The sequence below is a fragment of the Oncorhynchus gorbuscha genome, linkage group LG06 (assembly GCF_021184085.1).
Source record: "Oncorhynchus gorbuscha isolate QuinsamMale2020 ecotype Even-year linkage group LG06, OgorEven_v1.0, whole genome shotgun sequence".
Classification (NCBI taxonomy): domain Eukaryota; kingdom Metazoa; phylum Chordata; class Actinopteri; order Salmoniformes; family Salmonidae; genus Oncorhynchus; species Oncorhynchus gorbuscha.
In genome coordinates this window covers 44,357,866-44,377,175 of record NC_060178.1, presented here as the reverse complement: position 1 = coordinate 44,377,175, position 19,310 = coordinate 44,357,866, and the positions used below count along the sequence as shown (strand labels likewise).

The window sequence follows — 19,310 nt, the reverse complement described above, 5'->3', positions numbered from 1 at the left end:
TCGGAGGGGGTGTAAACTGACGCTGCCGGGCCCATCACTCGACTCTCAGAACTACAGCTCCACAACAAAAAGGGCATAGACTCACACACATACAGTAGGGTCAGTTAACCCTTTGTGGTCAGTGTGTGTGTGAGTGTGTCTTACTGCATGCGCAGGTCGGGAGCTCCTGGCCTCTCCTTCCTCCTCTTCATCATGTTTCCAATGGCAACGGTAAAGCAAGGGGTGGGCTCAGGGTGAAAGTCAGTGTCGCTCCAGTGGACTCTGCCACCTGTCCATCAAAGCCATGCTGGCCAATGAGCTGACCGCTCACCTCCTCTCAAAACAACACTACAAAGCCCTCACTGACCAGTCCTTCATAACACACAATGAGTATACGTAACTGTGTGTGTCTATGTGTGTGTGCAGGCACACTTGTGTGTATGAGTGAGTAATGGTGTGTGTGTAACACAATCCAAAATCAAGCTGTCAATCTTAAGAGGTCGTGGGGTGCGGACTGGGCAGTACACAGACAGGCACAGTGCATTCGGAAAGCATTCAGACCCCTTGACTTTTTCCACATTTCATTATGTTACAGCCTTGCTCTAAAATGGATTCATTTTTTTTTTCCCCCGCTCATCAATCTACACACAACACCCCGTAATCTCACAGCAAAAAAAAAATTGAGCAAAAAAAATTGAACTACAACTGAAATATGACATTTACATAAGTATTCGGACCCTTTACTCAGTACTTTGTTGAAGCACCTCTGGACGCAATTGCAGCTTTGAGTTTTCTTGAGTATGACAGCACAAGCTTGGAACACCTGCATTTGGGGTTTGTCCCCATTCTTCTCTGCAGATCCTCTCAAGCTCTGCCAGGTTGGATGGAGAACGTCTCTCCAGAGATGTTAGATCGGGTTCAAGTCTGGGCCAAGGACATTCAGAGACTTGTCTCGAAGCATCTCCTGCGTTGTCTTGGCTGTGTGCTTAGGGTCGTTGTTGTCCTGTTGGAACTTTTGGCAAACTCCAAGCGGGTTGTCATGTGCCTTTTACTGAGGAGTGGCTTACTTCTAGCCACTCTACCATAAAAACCTGATTGGTGGAGTGATGCAGAGATTGTTGTCCTTCTGGAAGGTTCTCCCATCTCCACAGATAAACTCTGACCATCAAGTTCTTGGTCACCACCCTGAGGGGGCCCTTCTCCCCCGACAGCTCAGTTTGGCCGGGCGTCCAGCTCTATTAAGAGTCTTGGTGGTTCCAAACTTCTTCCATTTAAGGATGATGGAGCCAACTGTGTTCTTGCGGACCTTCAATGCTGCAGACATTTTTTGGTACCCTTCCCTAGATCTGTGCCTTGACACAATCCTGTCTCGTAGCTCTACAGACAATTCAATCAACCTCATGGATTTGTTTTTGCTCTGACATACACTGTCAACTGTGGGAACACAGGTGTGTGCCTTTCCAAATCATGTGCAATCAATTGAATTTACCACAGGTGGACTCCAATCAAGTTGTAGAAACATCTTAAAGATGCACCTGAGCTCAATTTTGAGTCTCAAAGCAAAGGGTGTGAATAGTTAAAAAAAAATGTTTCTGCTTTGTCATTATGGGGTATTGTGTGTCGATTGATGAGGGAAAAAAGTATTTAACCCATTTTAGAATAAGGCTGTAACGTGTGGAAACCGTTTTTTTTAAAGTAAAGGGGTCTGAATATTTTCCAGAATGCACTGAATGTCAGGTATCTAGGCTACAGTGTTCTCAGTGCTCTGTACTGACAAAGACCAGGGCTCATAACAGCTTATCACTGCTGCTGAGTCACACACACTAACACATAGACACTATCCATCTCTCTAACAAACACTGATCCAGCTATAACAACATCAAACCATTCAGAAACACTCTCCAAGCAGCCCCCTGTCTTCTGAACACACACACAGGTCAAGTATAGGTCAGCATTGGTTCGAATAGCCTCACATAAATCCTCCACAGGCAGTATCCCCAAGCTAAGAGCCCCGATCCTGGGGATAACTTGTCAGTTTGTCCTATGCCTCTGCAGTGTCCTGGAGATTTGACTGCGCTCTGTGACTGTCAAACAGTAGTGTCCAAATGGAGAGCTTGACCCTGGTAACTGCTTCTTCAGCCAGAGAGAAAGAGAGAGAGAGAGAGAGAGAGCGAGCGAGAGAGGGCATACAGCCTGAGCTACGGTCACTCTCACTGGTGTTGTCTGAGCGGTAGAGTACTGAGAGAGAGAGAGAGAGAGAGAGAGAGAGTGAGAGTGAGAGTGAGAGTGAGAGTGAGAGTGAGAGAGAGAGAGAGAGAGAGAGAGAGAGAGAGAGAGAGAGAGAGAGAGAGAGAGAGAGAGAGAGAGAGAGAGAGAGAGAGAGAGAGAACACACTGACACAGCACTAACACGCCCAGTGGGCAGGCACAGAGGATTCTCATGTTATCACAAGACCCTGTGGGAGGTGCAGCTGTCGCCCCTGCCTTATTTTGGCTAGCTAGCCCCCCACCTCCTCTCTCTACCCCTCATCTCCCTGTTCTCTCCAATACCCAATCTCTGTTTGTGGAATCAGAGGGACACAAGTGTCCCTGGTGAGGGAGCCTGCCTATGTAGGGGTTAAACGCAGTTCACATACCTGGTCAGGGACAGGGACAATGGGTCTGGATCAAAGAAGCTACAGTAGGGGCTATGGTTATTGCTAAGGTTAGCGCTGGAGCATCACTAAACTAATCCAGCCTGATTAGTGGACTGAAGTATGACCACTGTCTACAGGATATGAAACTTTGTTTGTGTGTGTGTGTGTGTGTGTGTGTGTGTGTGTGTGTGTGTGTGTGTGTGTGTGTGTGTGTGTGTGTGTGTGTGTGTGTGTGTGTGTGTGTGTGTGTGTGTGTGTGTGTGTGTGTGTGTGTGTGTGTGTGTGTGTGTGTGTGTGTGTGTGTGTGTGTGTGTGTGTGTGTGTGTGGGAGCGAGCATGAGAGCAAGAGGACATGAGTGAAGTAAAACTATATATTTAACATTTCCTATCACTGCTGCTGTAGCAGGGGCCTGGACTCGTTAAGGTGTTGAAATCGGTCCACAGGGATGCAGGCCCATGTTGACCATAATGCTTCCCACAGTTGTGTCAAGTTGGCGGGATGTCCTTTGGGTGGTGGACCATTCTTGATACACAAGGGAGGCCCAAACACTGGCCCAAAAGCTGCCTGGAATCTCCCAGCTCTGTTCTGCTCTGCTCACCGGTCAAGTGAGCGCATACATTCTCACGAGGGCTTCAAAGACACTGTGGCAAATAAGAGATGAAAGATACAACTTTTGTGTTGTGTTTGGGTTACTTTTCAGAGCAGAGCAGAGCCACTGTGGACGCTAAGCTACAGGCCTGTTCGGCCCCGTCCCAATGAGCTTCCACTTGTACCCTTCAGACCTCACTGTACTGTTCTCTTTCTTGACAAGGCAGTTCGTCGTACTGTCACGGTCAAGGTGGGGATTTGACAACTTTGATGGAATTGCAGAAGCATCTTTTGCCACGTCAACATCCAAATGGCAAAGCTTTCACTTTAACGGTCAACGTTAAACTGGATACCTCACGGACATGTTGAGGTATGCCTTCACCGTGTGATGCACGGGGTTAGAGGAGACACAGGATTCTGACAATGGGAATATGGAAATGAATTGAATCACCAATGGGATGTGCTGTGTGTCCGCGGAGACAAAGAGACAGAAAGTCTATGGTGTAAAAAAAAAAAAAAAAAGTTTTTTTTTTAAAGGTGTAATTCCCTGTGGAATTAACACGCCCGCCCGCTCGTTTCGCCCGCCCACTCCCATAACATGCTACCTCATATGCTGCCGCCCTGTCTGCATAGTGCCACGACAGAGCAGTTTGTGATACGACCGTAAAAGTGAAAATGAACGAGACAAAGAGAGAGCCTCTGGAGCCCAGAGTCGATCCGGGAGAGCACGGATTGGTTACAGTGGTCCCCTTTTCCTCCTCTCTCTATCCAGACTTCCCTCTTATCACATTTTCTTTTAGACGAATCATCTTTCCATCAGCAGATCCCTCTCTCCCCTCTCTTACATTAGCGACAGAGATCTAGAGAGCCCAACCAATGGCGGTTTCAGTGTAGCCTTTAATAATCCTACATTTAAAAAACCACCCTTGGATGGAGAAGCTCGCAGACCGGGCCCAAGTATCTGGCCCAACCCTGAAGCGTCAAATCCTCCTCAGCACAGGAAGAGTCTCACAGGAAGTACACACAATCCCACAATCACACAATCCCAGTCCCAGTACACACAATGCAGGGTTCCACAGAGCCCGGTTCAGTGCAACTCTCCATAGAGGCTTTCCTGTTTACAGACGGGCGGAGAGAAAGACGCCTCTGCCCTTGGCAAGGCTGGAGAAGTGAATCAAGAATAGAGATGGATCGGCTATGGATACTTACAAACTCCCCCTCCTCGGAAGACTGAGCTCCTTCTGCGAGAGAGAGAGAGAGAGAGAGAGAGAGAGAGAGAGAGAGAGAGAGAGAGAGAGAGAGATGCAGCAAAATGACAAGATGATATAAGACAAAACATGAGAGAGAGAGAGAGAGAGAGGCTCTGGCGAGAGAAAGAGAGGGAGAGAGAGAGAGAGAGAGAGAGAGAGAGAGAGAGAGAGAGAGAGAGAGAGAGAGAGAGAGAGAGAGAGAGAGAGAGAGAGAGAGAGAGAGAGAGGACATGTCAGTGTACTCATCATTTAGACACATGGAGATATACAGTGTTAAAGTTGTTTGTTATTTGGGACGTAAATAAAAATCCCATGTACACAGTGTTGCTTGACGTCCAGTGAGGAAGCGTGTGTAAAACCCTGAAAATGGCACTAGGTGGCACTGTGTCACCATCTGAATTTGTTGAGTAGCAAAAGCAAATAGCAATGTCTTCCTTACAGTGGTGGCACAGCACAACATTCAGCTGATCCATGGTTTATGTTTTAATGGCAATGAGTGGTAGTCACAGCTTGCACTGTATTCAGTGTAAAAACACAACCTAGAGGCAGGCTATTTCCATCGTAAGGTCATTTGAAATACCCTTGACCTGAGTGTCCAACAGACCGGCAGTTCTCAAGGGACTAACAATAGCATGGGCCAAGTTGGAGAAACCACTCTCTGCTGAGAGGACAATGATTCTGTAGCTATAATATCAGGTTTGTGTTGATATGAAATAGATATGAACATGATCACAGTGGTGTCTACTGGGTGGGTGTGAGATCTCTCTATGTGACAACAGAACACTAACACCTACCCAACAGTGTGTGTCACCTGGACCCCTGACAATGTTTACCATCAGCAACACACTCGCGATGGGCTGTGTGTGTGTGTGTGTTTTGAATCAGATAGCCACTAGACAGACAGGCAGACAGGCAGACACACACACACAGATAAACACAAGAGTGGGCTTGCTCTAACAGGCTCCGAACCCGACAGGACACGTCGGGGGTGGAAGTGCCTCGGGTTGGAGTTGTGTCGTAACCCCCAGGGCAAAAGAGAACATAACTGAAGGGGAAAATGGACCTTGTCATAAAGACAGATCGATGAAGGGAGCAGGCATCTGCTGCTCCACATTGCCCGACCGCGGTGTATCTTTCAAGCCCACTGCCTGTTTCGCTCCCTCCCGGTCTCTCTGCTTGATAGTCAAATATGAACACGGACCGTACACATAGCGGGCAGAACCCTACTTTTTAGTTAGTGACAGGAGCACTTCTGCATAGATACAGTCAGTCTGCTTGCTGGCTGGCGTCCTCAACCTCACTCTCCATCCCTCTCTCGGACTCGGACTCGGGATGGCTGTCTCCACATCACTGTCAGACGAGCAGAAGCTCTCTCGCTCTCTCTCTCTCATTCACCCTCTCTCTCTCTCTAGTGTCTATTGTTATTGTTAATTATTAGTGAGCTAACGGAGATATGGAGTTTAAAGAGAGGACAGTACGTGGGAGAAAAAAATATATATGTGTGTGTGTCTCTACGCTTCATGATGTGTAGTGTGAGTAAGTGTCAGCACTCGGTGTGTTCTAGGGAGTCTAGATAAACAACAACATAGCTCTCAGGACTAAACAGCCTGATTCCATTAGAAGCCCAGAACACAGGACTAATGTCATCGACAGTGTGTGTCTGTGTGCTACAGAGCCCCGTAACACATCTGCTTCCCCTCTATCTCTAGCTAACTCTCTGAGGGCCGGGAGGCCTCAACTCAATTTGCCTCCCTACAGATGCTGTTCAGAGCTCAGCTAGAGAGCTCTGCAGGGTGCCTGATATATAGATCTTATCAGGGGACTGGGTATAGTACCCAGACTCATGGAGGAGGAGAGATGGTGATGGTGGGGTTAATCCAGGTAACACTGTAACATTGAGACAAAACAGGATAGGAGACTGCCATCAATACAGTCTTATCAAACAATCTGAAACAAGGGAAGATTTTATTAAAGGGGTGATGGGCTGAAGCCTGGCCGAGGGAGAGAGGGAAGAACAGGGAGGGGAGAGAGGAAAGGGGGAAGAGAAAGGGGGTACGTTCTGCCAACCAACCAGCCACCCACGCATAGCCCTGTAATGTGAAATGATTGCTCTCAGCATCTCTTCTCTGGCAGACTGATTGCATTAGGGCTGCCGCTGCGTGTGTGTTTGTGTGTGTGTGGGGGTGGCTGTGCTGCCACACATCCTAGAGTGGGGATGTTCACCTCCCCCCCCCCAAAATAAATTATTAAAATCTCCATGACACACATGCACAAGTACACACACAAACACACGCACAAGCGCACCTACATCAGCTGGTCATGTAATATCTCAAAGGCAGGGTGATGATGAAATTAGCTGGATTGACAGTTTGGATGGTAACCGCCACACACAAAAAAATCTTCTCGATGGAACACAAGCATCAATATTCCTCTAGGTCCAACCGACATGACAGCGAGAGAGAGAGAGAGAGAAGGGAATAGTGATTTATATTTATTATGGATCCCCATTAGCCCAAACACATTAAGGCACATTAAGGCACCAACAAAACAGTACATCACATAACATCATTAGACCACTAAATGTATAATACCACTTTACAACAATACACAAATGTACGTGTGTAGAGTGGTGTGTTAGCGTGGGTGTAAAAATTCATTCAAATCTTATTTGTCACTGGCGCCGAATACAACAAGTGTAGACCTTACCGTGAAATGCTTACTTACGAAACCTTAACCAACAATGCAATTCAAGAAATAGAGTTAAGAAAACATTTACTAAATAAACTAAAGTTTTAAAAAATTATAAAAATAACACAATAAAATAACAATAGCGAGGCTATATGCAGGGGGTACTGGTACCGAGTCAATGTGCGGGGGTACAGGTTTGTCGAGGGAAATCCTGTAGCGTAAGTATGCACGTGTGTGTCTGCCTATGTGTGTGTGTCTCTTCACAGTCCATGTTGTTCCATAACACTGGGTGCACACTACACGACTTTCAGAATCCTAACATCGCTGAGACTCACATTACACAACTGTCTTCCTGCAGTTGTAAGTCTTGCCAACGTAGTGGTCGCGCACACGAAACGATGTGGCACAGACGGGGTTCAACACACTACGAGACTCTTTCACTTGGTCGTGAGGATTCTCGAAGCCACGCTGTCTCGCAAAAAAAAACTACGAAGTGAGGATGTCAGTAGATTGTTAAATTGTAGCTTAGAATGAGCTATGGCTCAAAGCAGCCTCATAGAACCTTTCAGTGAAATATTAACGCTTGAAAGGCAAGTACAAACGCACACACAAGTGGTCATCGCTCCTGCTCGAGAGTCTACACATTATGGGGGACGCGAAACAACGTCATCTGGCTTCTTCTCTGGCAGAGCTCTCATTGGCAATGGCTGACCACCGCTCTAAAAACGTGTTCCGGGCACAACTCACACGACAAGGGCATTGCCGATTTTAAGCCGAGAAAGTCAAACATGTTTGAAAATCAAGGGGACCTCTGGGACTACTCAAAGATGGGATCGGTAGTCCTCAGATTACGTGACCCGCTCACATTAACCTCTTGGAACACTAGGGGCAGTATTTCATTTTTGGATGAAAAAACGTTCCCGTTTTAAACAAGATATTTTGTCACGAAAAGATGCTTGACTATGCATATAATTGACAGCTTTGGAAAGAAAACACTCTGACGTTTCCAAAACTGCAAAGATATTATCTGTGAGTGCCACAGAACTGATGCTACAGGCGAAACCAAGATGAAACTTCAAACAGGAAATGAGCAAAATTTTTGAGGCGCTGTTTTCCATTGTCTGTGAATGCGCCCTGAACGAGCATACACGTTCTGCCATTTCCCCAAGGTGTCTGTAGCATTGTGACGTGTTTGTAGGCATATCATTGGAAGATTGGCCATAAGAGACTACATTTACCAGGTGTCCGCCCGGTGTCCTTTGTCGAAATTGTTGCGTAATCTCCAGCTGCGCGCATTCATACATGTGATTCAGAGGAGAGAGGAGACTTCCACGAACAATATATCATCGAAGAGATATGTGAAAAACACCTTGAGGATTGATTCTAAACAACGTTTACCATGTTTCAGTCGATATTATGGAGTTAATTTGGAAAAAAAGTTTGGCGTTTTGATGACTGAATTTTTGATTTTTTTTGGTAGCCAAACATGACGAACAAAACGGAGCGATTTCTCCTACACAAAGAATCTTTCAGGAAAAACTGAACATTTGCTATCTAACTGAGAGTCTCCTCATTGAAAACATCCGAAGTTCTTCAAAGGTAAATTATTTTATTTGAATGATTTTCTTGTTTTTGTGAAAATGTTGCCCGCTGAATGCTAACGCTAAATGCTATGCTAGCTATCAATACTGTTACACAAATGCTTGTTTTGCTATGGTTGAAAAGCATATTTTTAAAATCTGAGATGACAGTGTTGTTAACAAAAGGCTAAGCTTGAGAGCTAGCATATTTATTTCATTTCATTTGCGATTTTCATGAATAGTTAACGTTACGTTATGGTAATGAGCTTGAGGCTGTATTCACGATCCCGGATCCGGGATGGCTAGAATCAAGAGGTTAAATGGGCGTCGGTGACGGCCGTGAGCCCCAAGTAGGCAACGGCATGGCAATTTTGTCCCCGATCTCAAAAAGCCAAAATTGTTATGTGCACACCCGGCTTTAGTAGTTTAATTAATTTTAACGCTGGCATGAGTTACTCGATGTGGAATGGAGTTCCATGTAGTCATGGCTCTGTGTCGTACTGTGCGTTTCCCGGAGTCTACTCTGGACTCGGGGACTGTGAAGAGACCCCTGGTGGCATGTCTTGTGGGGTATGCATGGGTGTCCGAGCTGTGTGTTAGTCATTTGAACAGACAGCTGGGTGCTTTCAAACATGCCAATACCTCTCACAAAGACAGGCAGTGATGCAGTGAATATCTCCTCTACTTTGAGCCAGGAGAGATTGACATGCATGTCATTGATGTTAGCTCTCTGTGTACATTTAAGGGCCAGCCTTGTTCTGGGCCAATTGTAATTTGCCTATGTCCTCTTTGTGGCACTTGTCCATATGACTGGACAGTAGTCCAGGTGCAACAAGACCAGGGCCTGTAATGACTTGTTTTTGTTGATCGTGATGTCAAGAAAGCAGAGCCCACGCTTTTTCACGGACATACCTTACATTTACATTTACATTTACATTTAAGTCATTTAGCAGACGCTCTTATCCAGAACGACTTACAAATTGGTGCATTCACCTTATGACATCCAGTGGAACAGTCACTTTACAATAGTGCATCTAAATCTTAAAGGGAGGGGGTGAGAGGGATTACTTATCCTATCCTAGGTATTCCTTAAAGAGGTGGGGTTTCAGGTGTCTCTGGAAGGTGGTGATTGACTCCGCTGTCCTGGCGTCGTGAGGGAGTTTGTTCCACCATTGGGGGGCCAGAGCAGCGAACAGTTTTGACTGGGCTGAGCGGGAGCTGTACTTCCTCAGTGGTAGGGAGGCGAGCAGGCCAGAGGTGGATGAACGCAGTGCCCTTGTTTGGGTGTAGGGCCTGATCAGAGCCTGGATGTACTGAGGTGCCGTTCCCCTCACAGCTCCGTAGGCAAGCACCATGGTCTTGTAGCGGATGCGAGCTTCAACTGGAAGCCAGTGGAGAGAACGGAGGAGCGGGGTAACGTGAGAGAACTTGGGAAGGTTGAACACCAGACGGGCTGCGGCCTCTCCCCATCTTAGCTAACCGTTGCATCAATCAGTTTAGTTTCAACCTGCTCAACGTCCACATTATTAATTGCAAAGATTTAGTTGAGGTTTAGGGTTTAGTGAATGGTTTGTGCCAAATACAATTGGTGTGCTGTTTGACCCAGTAAAAGGCGTGCATCGCTATTCTTGTCATGTATTGTCATGTTGTTTCTTGTTCCTGTTGGACCGTCTCGGGACGTGCTGGACCGTTCGCTGATCGATGATTTCCTCCGTTGCCGCCAGGTTTCTTGGCGCTCGGTGAGTGGGGGGGTACTGACATGTATTGTCATGTTATGTCTTGTTCCTGTTCTTTCTCTTCACTTCGTTTCCCCCTGCTGGTCATATTAGGTTACCTTCTCTCCCTTTCCTTCCCCCAGCTGTTCCTCATCTCCTCTAACTACCTCGTTTACTCTCTCCCACCTGTTCCCTTTTTTCCCTCTGATTAGGTCTCTATTTCTCTCTCTGTTTCTGCTTCTGTCTTTGTCAGATTCTCGTTTTGCTTCACCTTTGTCCCGTCCTGTCGTAATCTGCCTCTTCATCAGATTCTACGTGTGATCAGGTACCTCTGTCCTCTACAACCCGCACCTACCCGGAGAGACCAGCAGTCTGTTGCCGCTAACCCTGCTATTCTCTTCTGCTGCTAGAAGGGGACTCTCCTGTAAAGATCAGAGGACTTTATGATTTATTTGTCGCCCTCTCTGCGGGTTGTCTATTTTGTCAATCGTTACATCTGAAGAGGATATATGTCTTCCCTGTGTTTGGACATTAAAAGACTCTGTTTCTGTTAAACCGCTTTTGGGTCCTCACTCACCTGCATAACAGAAGAATCTGACCAAGAATGGATCCAGCGACTTCGGATCCTCTCCACTCAGCCGTCGAGATCCAGGGAGCGATGCTAGGCAGACACGAGCAGAAATTGTCTGCTGCTCGACATGCCGTTGAGACCCTGGCCGCCCAAGTCTCCGACCTCTCGAAACATATTCACCATCTCCGCCTCGATCCACCGGCCACTTCCAGGGCTTCCGAGTCTCCGGAGCCCAGAATTAATAACCCGCCGTGTTACTCTGGGGAGCCCACTGAATGCCGCTCGTTCCTCACCCAGTGTGATATTGTGTTTTCTCTCCAGCCCAACACGTACTCCAGGGGCACAGCTCGTATCGCCTACGTCATATCTCTCCTTACTGGACGGGCTCGTGAGTGGGGCACGGCAATCTGGGAGGCGAGGGCTGAGTGTACTAACCAGTATCAGAACTTTAAGGAGGAGATGATACGGGTTTTTGATCGTTCTGTTTTTGGGGAGGAAGCTTCCAGGGCCCTGTCTTCCCTATGTCAAGGTAATCGATCCATAACTGATTACTCTATAGAGTTTCGCACTCTTGCTGCCTCCAGTGACTGGAACGAGCCGGCTTTGCTCGCTCGTTTTCTGGAGGGTCTCCGCGCGGAGGTAAAGGATGAGATTCTCTCCCGGGAGGTTCCTTCCAGCGTGGATTCCTTGATTGAACTCGCTATTCGCATAGAACGACGGGTTGATCTTCGTCACTGAGCTCGTGGAAGGGAGCTCGCGTTATCCGTTGCCCCCCTCTCCGCATCACTACCATCTTCCTCCACTGGCTCGGGTGCTGAGCCTATGTAGCTGGGGGGTATTCGCATCTCGACTAAGGAGAGGGAACGGAGAATCACCAACCGCCTCTGTCTCTATTGCGGTTCCGCTGGTCATTTTGTCACTTCATGTCCAGTAAAAGCCAGAGCTCATCAGTAAGCGGAGGGCTACTGGTGAGCGCTACTACTCAGGTCTCTCCTTCAAGATCCTGTACTACCTTGTCGGTCCATCTACGCTGGACTGGTTCGGCAGCTTCCTGCAGTGCCTTGATAGACTCTGGGGCGGAGGGCTGTTTTATGGACGAAGCCTGGGCTCGGGAACATGACATTCCTCTCAGACGGTTAGGGGAGCCCACGGCCTTGTTCGCCTTGGATGGTAGTCCTCTCCCCAGGATTCAGCGTGAAACGCTACCTTTAACCCTCACTGTCTCTGGTAATCATAGCGAAACCATTTCTTTTTTAATTTTTCGTTCACCTTTTACACCTGTTGTTTTGGGACATCCCTGGCTAGTGTGTCATAATCCTTCTATTAATTGGTCTAGTAATTCTATCCTCTTCTGGAACGTCTCTTGTCATGTGAAGTGTTTAATGTCTGCTATCCCTCCTGTTTCCTCTGTCTCTTCTTCACAGGAGGATCCTGGTGATTTGACAGGGGTGCCGGAGGACTATCACGATCTGCGCATGGTGTTCAGTCGGTCCAGGGCCACCTCCCTTCCTCCGCACCGGTCGTATGATTGTAGTATTGATCTCCTTCCGGGAACCACTCCCCCCCGGGGTAGACTATACTCTCTGTCTGCTCCCGAACGTAAGGCTCTCGAAGATTATTTGTCTGTAGCTCTCGACGCCGGTAGCGTAGACCCCTCCTCCTCTCCCGCCGGAGCAGGGGTTTTTTTTGTTAAGAAAAAGGACGGGACCCTGCGCCCCTGCGTAGATTATCGAGGGCTGAATGACATAACGGTTAAGAATCGTTATCCGCTTCCCCTTATGTCTTCAGCCTTCGAGATCCTGCAGGGAGCCAGGTTTTTCACTAAGTTGGACCTTCGTAACGCTTACCATCTCGTGCGCATCAGGGAGGGGGACGAGTGGAAAACGGCGTTTAACACTCCGTTAGGGCATTTTGAATACCGGGTTCTGCCGTTCGGCCTCGCTAACGCTCCAGCTGTCTTTCAGGCATTAGTGAATGATGTACTGAGAGACATGCTGAACATCTTTGTTTTCATTTACCTTGACGATATCCTGATTTTTTCGCCGTCACTCCAGATTCATGTTCAGCACGTTCGACGTGTCCTCCAGCGCCTTTTAGAGAATTGTCTTTATGTGAAGGCTGAGAAGTGCTCTTTTCATGCCTCCTCCGTCACATTTCTCGGTTCTGTTATTTCCGCTGAAGGCATTAAGATGGATCCCGCTAAGGTCCAAGCTGTCAGCGATTGGCCCGTCCCTAAGTCACGTGTCGAGCTGCAGCGCTTTCTCGGATTCGCAAATTTCTATCGTCGTTTCATCCGTAATTTCGGTCAGGTGGCAGCTCCTCTCACAGCCCTTACTTCTATCAAGACGTGCTTTAAGTGGTCCGTTTCTGCCCAGAGAGCTTTTGATCTCCTCAAGAAGCGTTTTACATCCGCACCTATCCTTGTTACACCTGACGTCTCTAGACAGTTCATTGTCGAGGTTGACGCGTCAGAGGTGGGCGTGGGAGCCATTCTTTCCCAGCGCTCCCGTTCTGACGACAAGGTCCACCCTTGCGCGTATTTTTCTCATCGCCTGTCGCCGTCGGAACGTAACTATGATGTGGGAAACCGCGAACTGCTCGCCATCCGCTTAGCCCTAGGCGAATGGCGACAGTGGTTGGAGGGGGCGACCGTTCCTTTTGTCGTTTGGACTGACCATAGGAACCTTGAGTACATCCGTTCTGCCAAACGACTTAATGCGCGTCATGCTCGTTGGGCGCTGGTTTTTGCTCGTTTCGAGTTCGTTATTTCTTATCGTCCGGGCTCTAAGAACACCAAGCCTGATGCTTTATCCCGTCTCTTCAGTTCTTCAGTAGCCTCCACCGACCCCGAGGGGATTCTCCCTGAGGGGCGTGTTGTCGGGTTGACTGTCTGGGGAATTGAGAGGCAGGTAAAGCAAGCACTCACTCACACTCCGTCGCCGCGCGCTTGTCCTAGGAACCTTCTTTTCGTTCCCGTTCCTACTCGTCTGGCCGTTCTTCAGTGGGCTCACTCTGCCAAGTTAGCCGGCCACCCCGGCTATTCGCCAGCGTTTTTGGTGGCCCACTCAGGAGCATGACACGCGTCGTTTCGTGGCTGCTTGTTCGGACTGCGCGCAGACTAAGTCCGGTAACTCCCCTCCTGCCGGCCGTCTCAGACCGCTTTCCATTCCCTCTCGACCGTGGTCTCACATCGCCTTAGACTTTATTACCGGACTGCCTTCGTCAGCGGGGAAGACTGTTATTCTAACGGTTGTTGATAGGTTCTCTAAGGCGGCTCATTTTATTCCCCTCGCTAAGCTTCCTTCTGCTAAAGAGACGGCACAAATCATCATTGAGAATGTTTTCAGAATTCATGGCCTTCCGTCAGACGCCGTTTCGGACAGGGGTCCGCAATTCACGTCTCAATTTTGGAGGGAGTTTTGCCGTTTGATTGGGGCTTCCGTCAGTCTCTCTTCCGGTTTTCACCCCCAGTCTAACGGTCAAGCAGAACGGGCCAATCAGACTATTGGTCGCATCTTACGCAGTCTTTCTTTTCGTAACCCTGCGTCTTGGGCAGAACAGCTCCCCTGGGCAGAATACGCTCACAACTCGCTTCCTTCGTCTGCGACCGGGCTATCTCCTTTTCAGAGTAGCCTCGGGTACCAGCCTCCTCTGTTCTCATCCCAGCTCGCCGAGTCCAGCGTCCCCTCCACTCAGGCTTTTGTCCAACGTTGTGAGCGCACCTGGAAGAGGGTCAGGTCTGCACTTTGCCGTTATAGGGCGCAGACTGTGAGAGCCGCTAATAAGCGTAGGACTAAGAGTCCTAGATATTGTCGCGGTCAGAGAGTATGGCTCTCCACTCAAAACCTTCCCCTTAAGACAGCTTCTCGCAAGTTGACCCCGCGGTTCATTGGTCCGTTCCGTATTTCTAAGGTCATTAATCCTGTCGCAGTGCGACTTCTTCCGCGACATCTTCGTCGCATCCACCCTGTCTTCCATGTCTCCTGTGTTAAGCCCTTTCTTCGCGCCCCCGTTCGTCTTCCCTCCCCCCCCCCATCCTTGTCGAGGGCGCACCTATCTACAGGGTCCGTAAGATTTTGGACATGTGTCCTCAGGGCCGTGGTCATCAGTACCTAGTGGATTGGGAGGGGTACGGTCCTGAGGAAAGGAGTTGGGTTCCATCTCGGGACGTGCTGGACCGTTCGCTGATCGATGATTTCCTCCGTTGCCGCCAGGTTTCCTCCTCGAGTGCGCCAGGTGGCGCTCGGTGAGTGGGGGGGTACTGACATGTATTGTCATGTTATGTCTTGTTCCTGTTCTTTCTCTTCACTTCGTTTCCCCCTGCTGGTCGTATTAGGTTACCTTCTCTCCCTTTCCTTCCCCCAGCTGTTCCTCATCTCCTCTAACTACCTTGTTTACTCTCTCCCACCTGTTCCCTTTTTTCCCTCTGATTAGGTCTCTATTTCTCTCTCTGTTTCTGCTTCTGTCTTTGTCAGATTCTCGTTTGCTTCACCCTTGTCCCGTCCTGTCGTAATCTGCCTCTTCATCAGATGCTACGTGTGATCAGGTACCTCTGTCCTCTACAACCCGCGCCTACCCGGAGAGACCAGCAGTCTGTTGCCGCTAACCCTGCTATTCTCCTCTGCTGCTAGAAGGGGACTCTCCTGTAAAGATCAGAGGACTTTATGATTTATTTGTCGCCCTCTCTGCGGGTTGTCTATTTTGTCAATCGTTACATCCGAAGAGGATATATGTCTTCCCTGTGTTTGGACATTAAAAGACTCTGTTTCTGTTAAACCGCTTTTGGGTCCTCACTCACCTGCATAACAATTCTTTGGTGGCGGGGTGACCTTTGCTTCCCTCCAGGGCCGAGGGCACATACTTTCCGGTAGGCAGATAGGAGGGCAATATAGTCCACTATCATCCTTAATAATTGTCCATCCATGTTGTCAGACACAGGTGGCTTGTCATTGTTGATAGACAACAATCATTTTGTTCACCTCTTCCACACTAGTAGAGACATGGGCAGGGAAAGAGAGTGGGCTGTGCCACATAGTGCTCTCGTAGAGTACACTCACCCAGGACATTTTGGCGGGTTGCTGATGTAGACCGTGGACAGATATTTAAGATAGTATGGCCCTGCCCTGAGCTAAATGCACACGTAACTAACAACATTAACTTAACAGGTGAAAGATGACATCAAACCCACCACTCCCACCCTGCATATACAGTAGTTGGCTAGTAGACAGATAAAGCCCTATTGAGCATAGACCTAGGCTTCATCAAGTGTCCAACCCAACCCTCTGTAAATCCCCTTGTCACAAAGCCGCCTACAGACCCTAACAGACAGACAGTAGCTCTGAGCCATGTCCAAGGTAATCGCACCGGGACAAGTAAACCAAAGGATATCCTAGGATGTCGCCAGGGCTTGGCAGACAGTGACGCTAAAGTGAGTGACTCTCGTCTTGCCAGTCAGTGTAGCCTACCAAATAGCATCAGTGGTTTGTTTTTCCTGCAACTTTCTGACGAGGCCCTTGTCTGTGTGTGTGCGGTGCGCTGTTAGCAATGATGCTAATGAAAAAAAAGTATTCTGGTAGACCGAAAGGCTATCCCAAAAACCTGTTTAATTAAATGTTAACTACAAAGTAGCATATGCTTACCTGGCAGAATTATATCATGATTATTTTCATCAATCCAGTGGCTATTGGTTTTGCAAACTCTTCCATCACATGTGCCGTACATAAACACCGCTAAACAATAGCCTCTTGCTAGGTGCACACTTGAATTAAAAGGTAACTATCACTGAATCACTGAAGTTGGAGACTCATATCTCCCTCACTAACTATAAGAGTCAGCTGTCAGAGCAGCTTACCGATCGCTGCAGCTGTACAGAGCCCATCTGTAAATAGCCCATCCAACCAACTACCTACCTCATCCCCATATTTGTTTTACTTTTTCTGCTTTTTTGCACACCAGTATTTCTACTTGCACATCCTCATCTGCACATCTATCACTCCAGTATAAACTGCTAAATTGTAATTACTTCGCCACTATGGCCTATTTATTGCCTTACCTCCTTACTTCATTTGTATACACTATACAGATTTTTCAATTGTGTTATTGACTGTACGTTTGTTTATCCCATGTGTAACTCTGTGTTGTTTTAGTCGCACTGCTTTGCTTTATCTTGGCCAGGTCGCAGTTGTAAATCAGAACTTGTTCTCAACTGGCCACCTGGTTAAATAAAGGTGAAGAAAAAAAAACTCTAAAAATCATTTCTCAGATTTTTTCCCAGACCTCAAAAATGGTCTCCCGATGTGGTTTAAGCATTTAAGCATTGTTGTGGACTTATAACATTGTTGTGTTTCCATTCAAAAGTGTGATTGTGAGGGTGAAAACCTTAAAAATAGAAACCTGTCATTTTCAAGATAATGTGGGCTACTTACTTCATTTTTCAAACAAACATCATTGTGGCAATTCATATATTGCAGTAAAACTGTAATTAACACTTTCATCTCAAGATGTTTAATGTTCTCTTACTTAGAAGATAGTAATGATCATAGGCCTAGACGATATCCCAGACAACTAACAATACACTGAATTCATATATTTTCAGTCATTTAAATTGTAAAGTCATGCTTTTCTACACAATACCACAATTAAAAATATATAAATATCTGTGAGGTATAATTGATAAAGTATTCAATAATTTTGCTGTGTATTTCAGATGGAATCAAGGCATTAGAATGTTGCCTGACAACTCAAACTTGAGCTGTTGTACAAAACAAAGTCATCAGCGATTGGATCATTTCTAACCAATCAGAGGAACAAAGCTGCTCTACCCAAGTGTGATCTGGATCTGGCCCAACCCATCGGTTTCTGGGACCAATCAGAATGGTTATAATGTGTTTGCGTTCTAGCAATCGTCGCGGAGCTACTCAGATCCAGGCTCACTATGGAGAAGAAACATTTGCGGGCGCAGCGTTTGGCCGTAGTAAGGAGTTTGGGCAGCCAGGCAAATTGGAACGTACCAGAGGCCACCAAAATAGAGCTCCTTAGTCAAAAAATGTCTAACTCAGGGGCGGCAGAGAGCGGGCTACTGTTTCTATTTGGCTGGCTCCTCTACGTACTTGTGGAAAACACTACTGCCCCCCCCCCTTCTCCCCGCCCCTGCCTGCTCTGCCAGGGAGGAGAGGGGTGAGTGATAGGCCTGGCAGTGCTAGCAGGGTAGAGGGTGGGCAGGCACAGACATGTGGGCAGAGGGCACTTCCCTGAGGCCATGGTGACTGACTGATGAAGGCAAAGACAGACAGAAGGACAGGTCTGCTGAGTAGGCCAGAACAGAGGATGCTAAGATATGCTAATGTGAGCACACACACACACATGCACGCACACGCACGCACACACACACACTGTACATACACTAGCAGCGTTTAATTTGTTCTGGAAGCACGCACGCACACAGAGAAAAAAATAATACAAAGGCTGGCATCATTGTGCACATACACCACCAATACTGTACTGTAGACATGTGCACACAGAAACAAACAGACAAGTTCCATCAGAGGTAGCAGGCAAGGTATTCTTTACATTATCACCACACTGCACACCAATCAACTGCTCCCATCATCGCTACACAACAAAGATGCTGCTCTATAGGGTTGGATCACAAACAACAAATTCCTATGTGGAGTATACAGTGAAGTGCCAGGAGTTTGCCTGGAATACCCGATACTTCCAGGAGAAACTAGCAAGCTCTTTCAGGCTACTAGGGTTTACAACTGTTCCTATTCACTTTACACAGCAGTACTTTCAGCCAGAGCCACGTGGAGAAGTAAGTGTCATTTCAAATTTTCCCCCAAGTTTTCTAGACTCAATGTTCAGTCGTTTTATTTTATCTTTCTACACTACTCTCTATGGCTCAGATACAGCTTCTGACACTCCAACAGGTGACACAGTCAGAGAGAATGAGTATTCTAAAATGCAGCCTGCGAGCCCACTTAGCTCAGTCAGCCCTGACAGTGTGACTGACCCATGTTACATAATAGAACCAGCTGCTGCTGACTTATTGAGCTATTCGGCCACCGTTTAGAACGCTCACAATGATTCAAATCAAATCAAATCAAATGTATTTATATAGCCCTTCATACATCAGCTGATATCTCAAAGTGCTGTACAGAAACCCAGCCTAAAACCCCAAACAGCAAACAATGCAGGTGTAAAAACACGATTCAATTGAATGATTCAATGTAATAGGTTAAGAGGAGTGAAAGTTCACCTCTTAACGTATCTGTGCGGTAGATTTCCCCTTCTTATTTGAGCTG

The 19,310-nt window shown here is 47.5% G+C and overlaps 1 protein-coding gene across 1 annotated transcript in view; it reads right to left on the bottom strand.

Moving 5' to 3' along the window:
• LOC124038006 (microtubule-associated serine/threonine-protein kinase 2-like) overlaps nucleotides 1-19,310 on the bottom strand; it is a 170,438-nt gene that overhangs the window by 127,341 nt on the left and 23,787 nt on the right. The window contains 1 exon segment of the mRNA XM_046353356.1: nucleotides 4,413-4,444. Coding sequence (XP_046209312.1) covers nucleotides 4,413-4,444 — 32 coding nt within the window.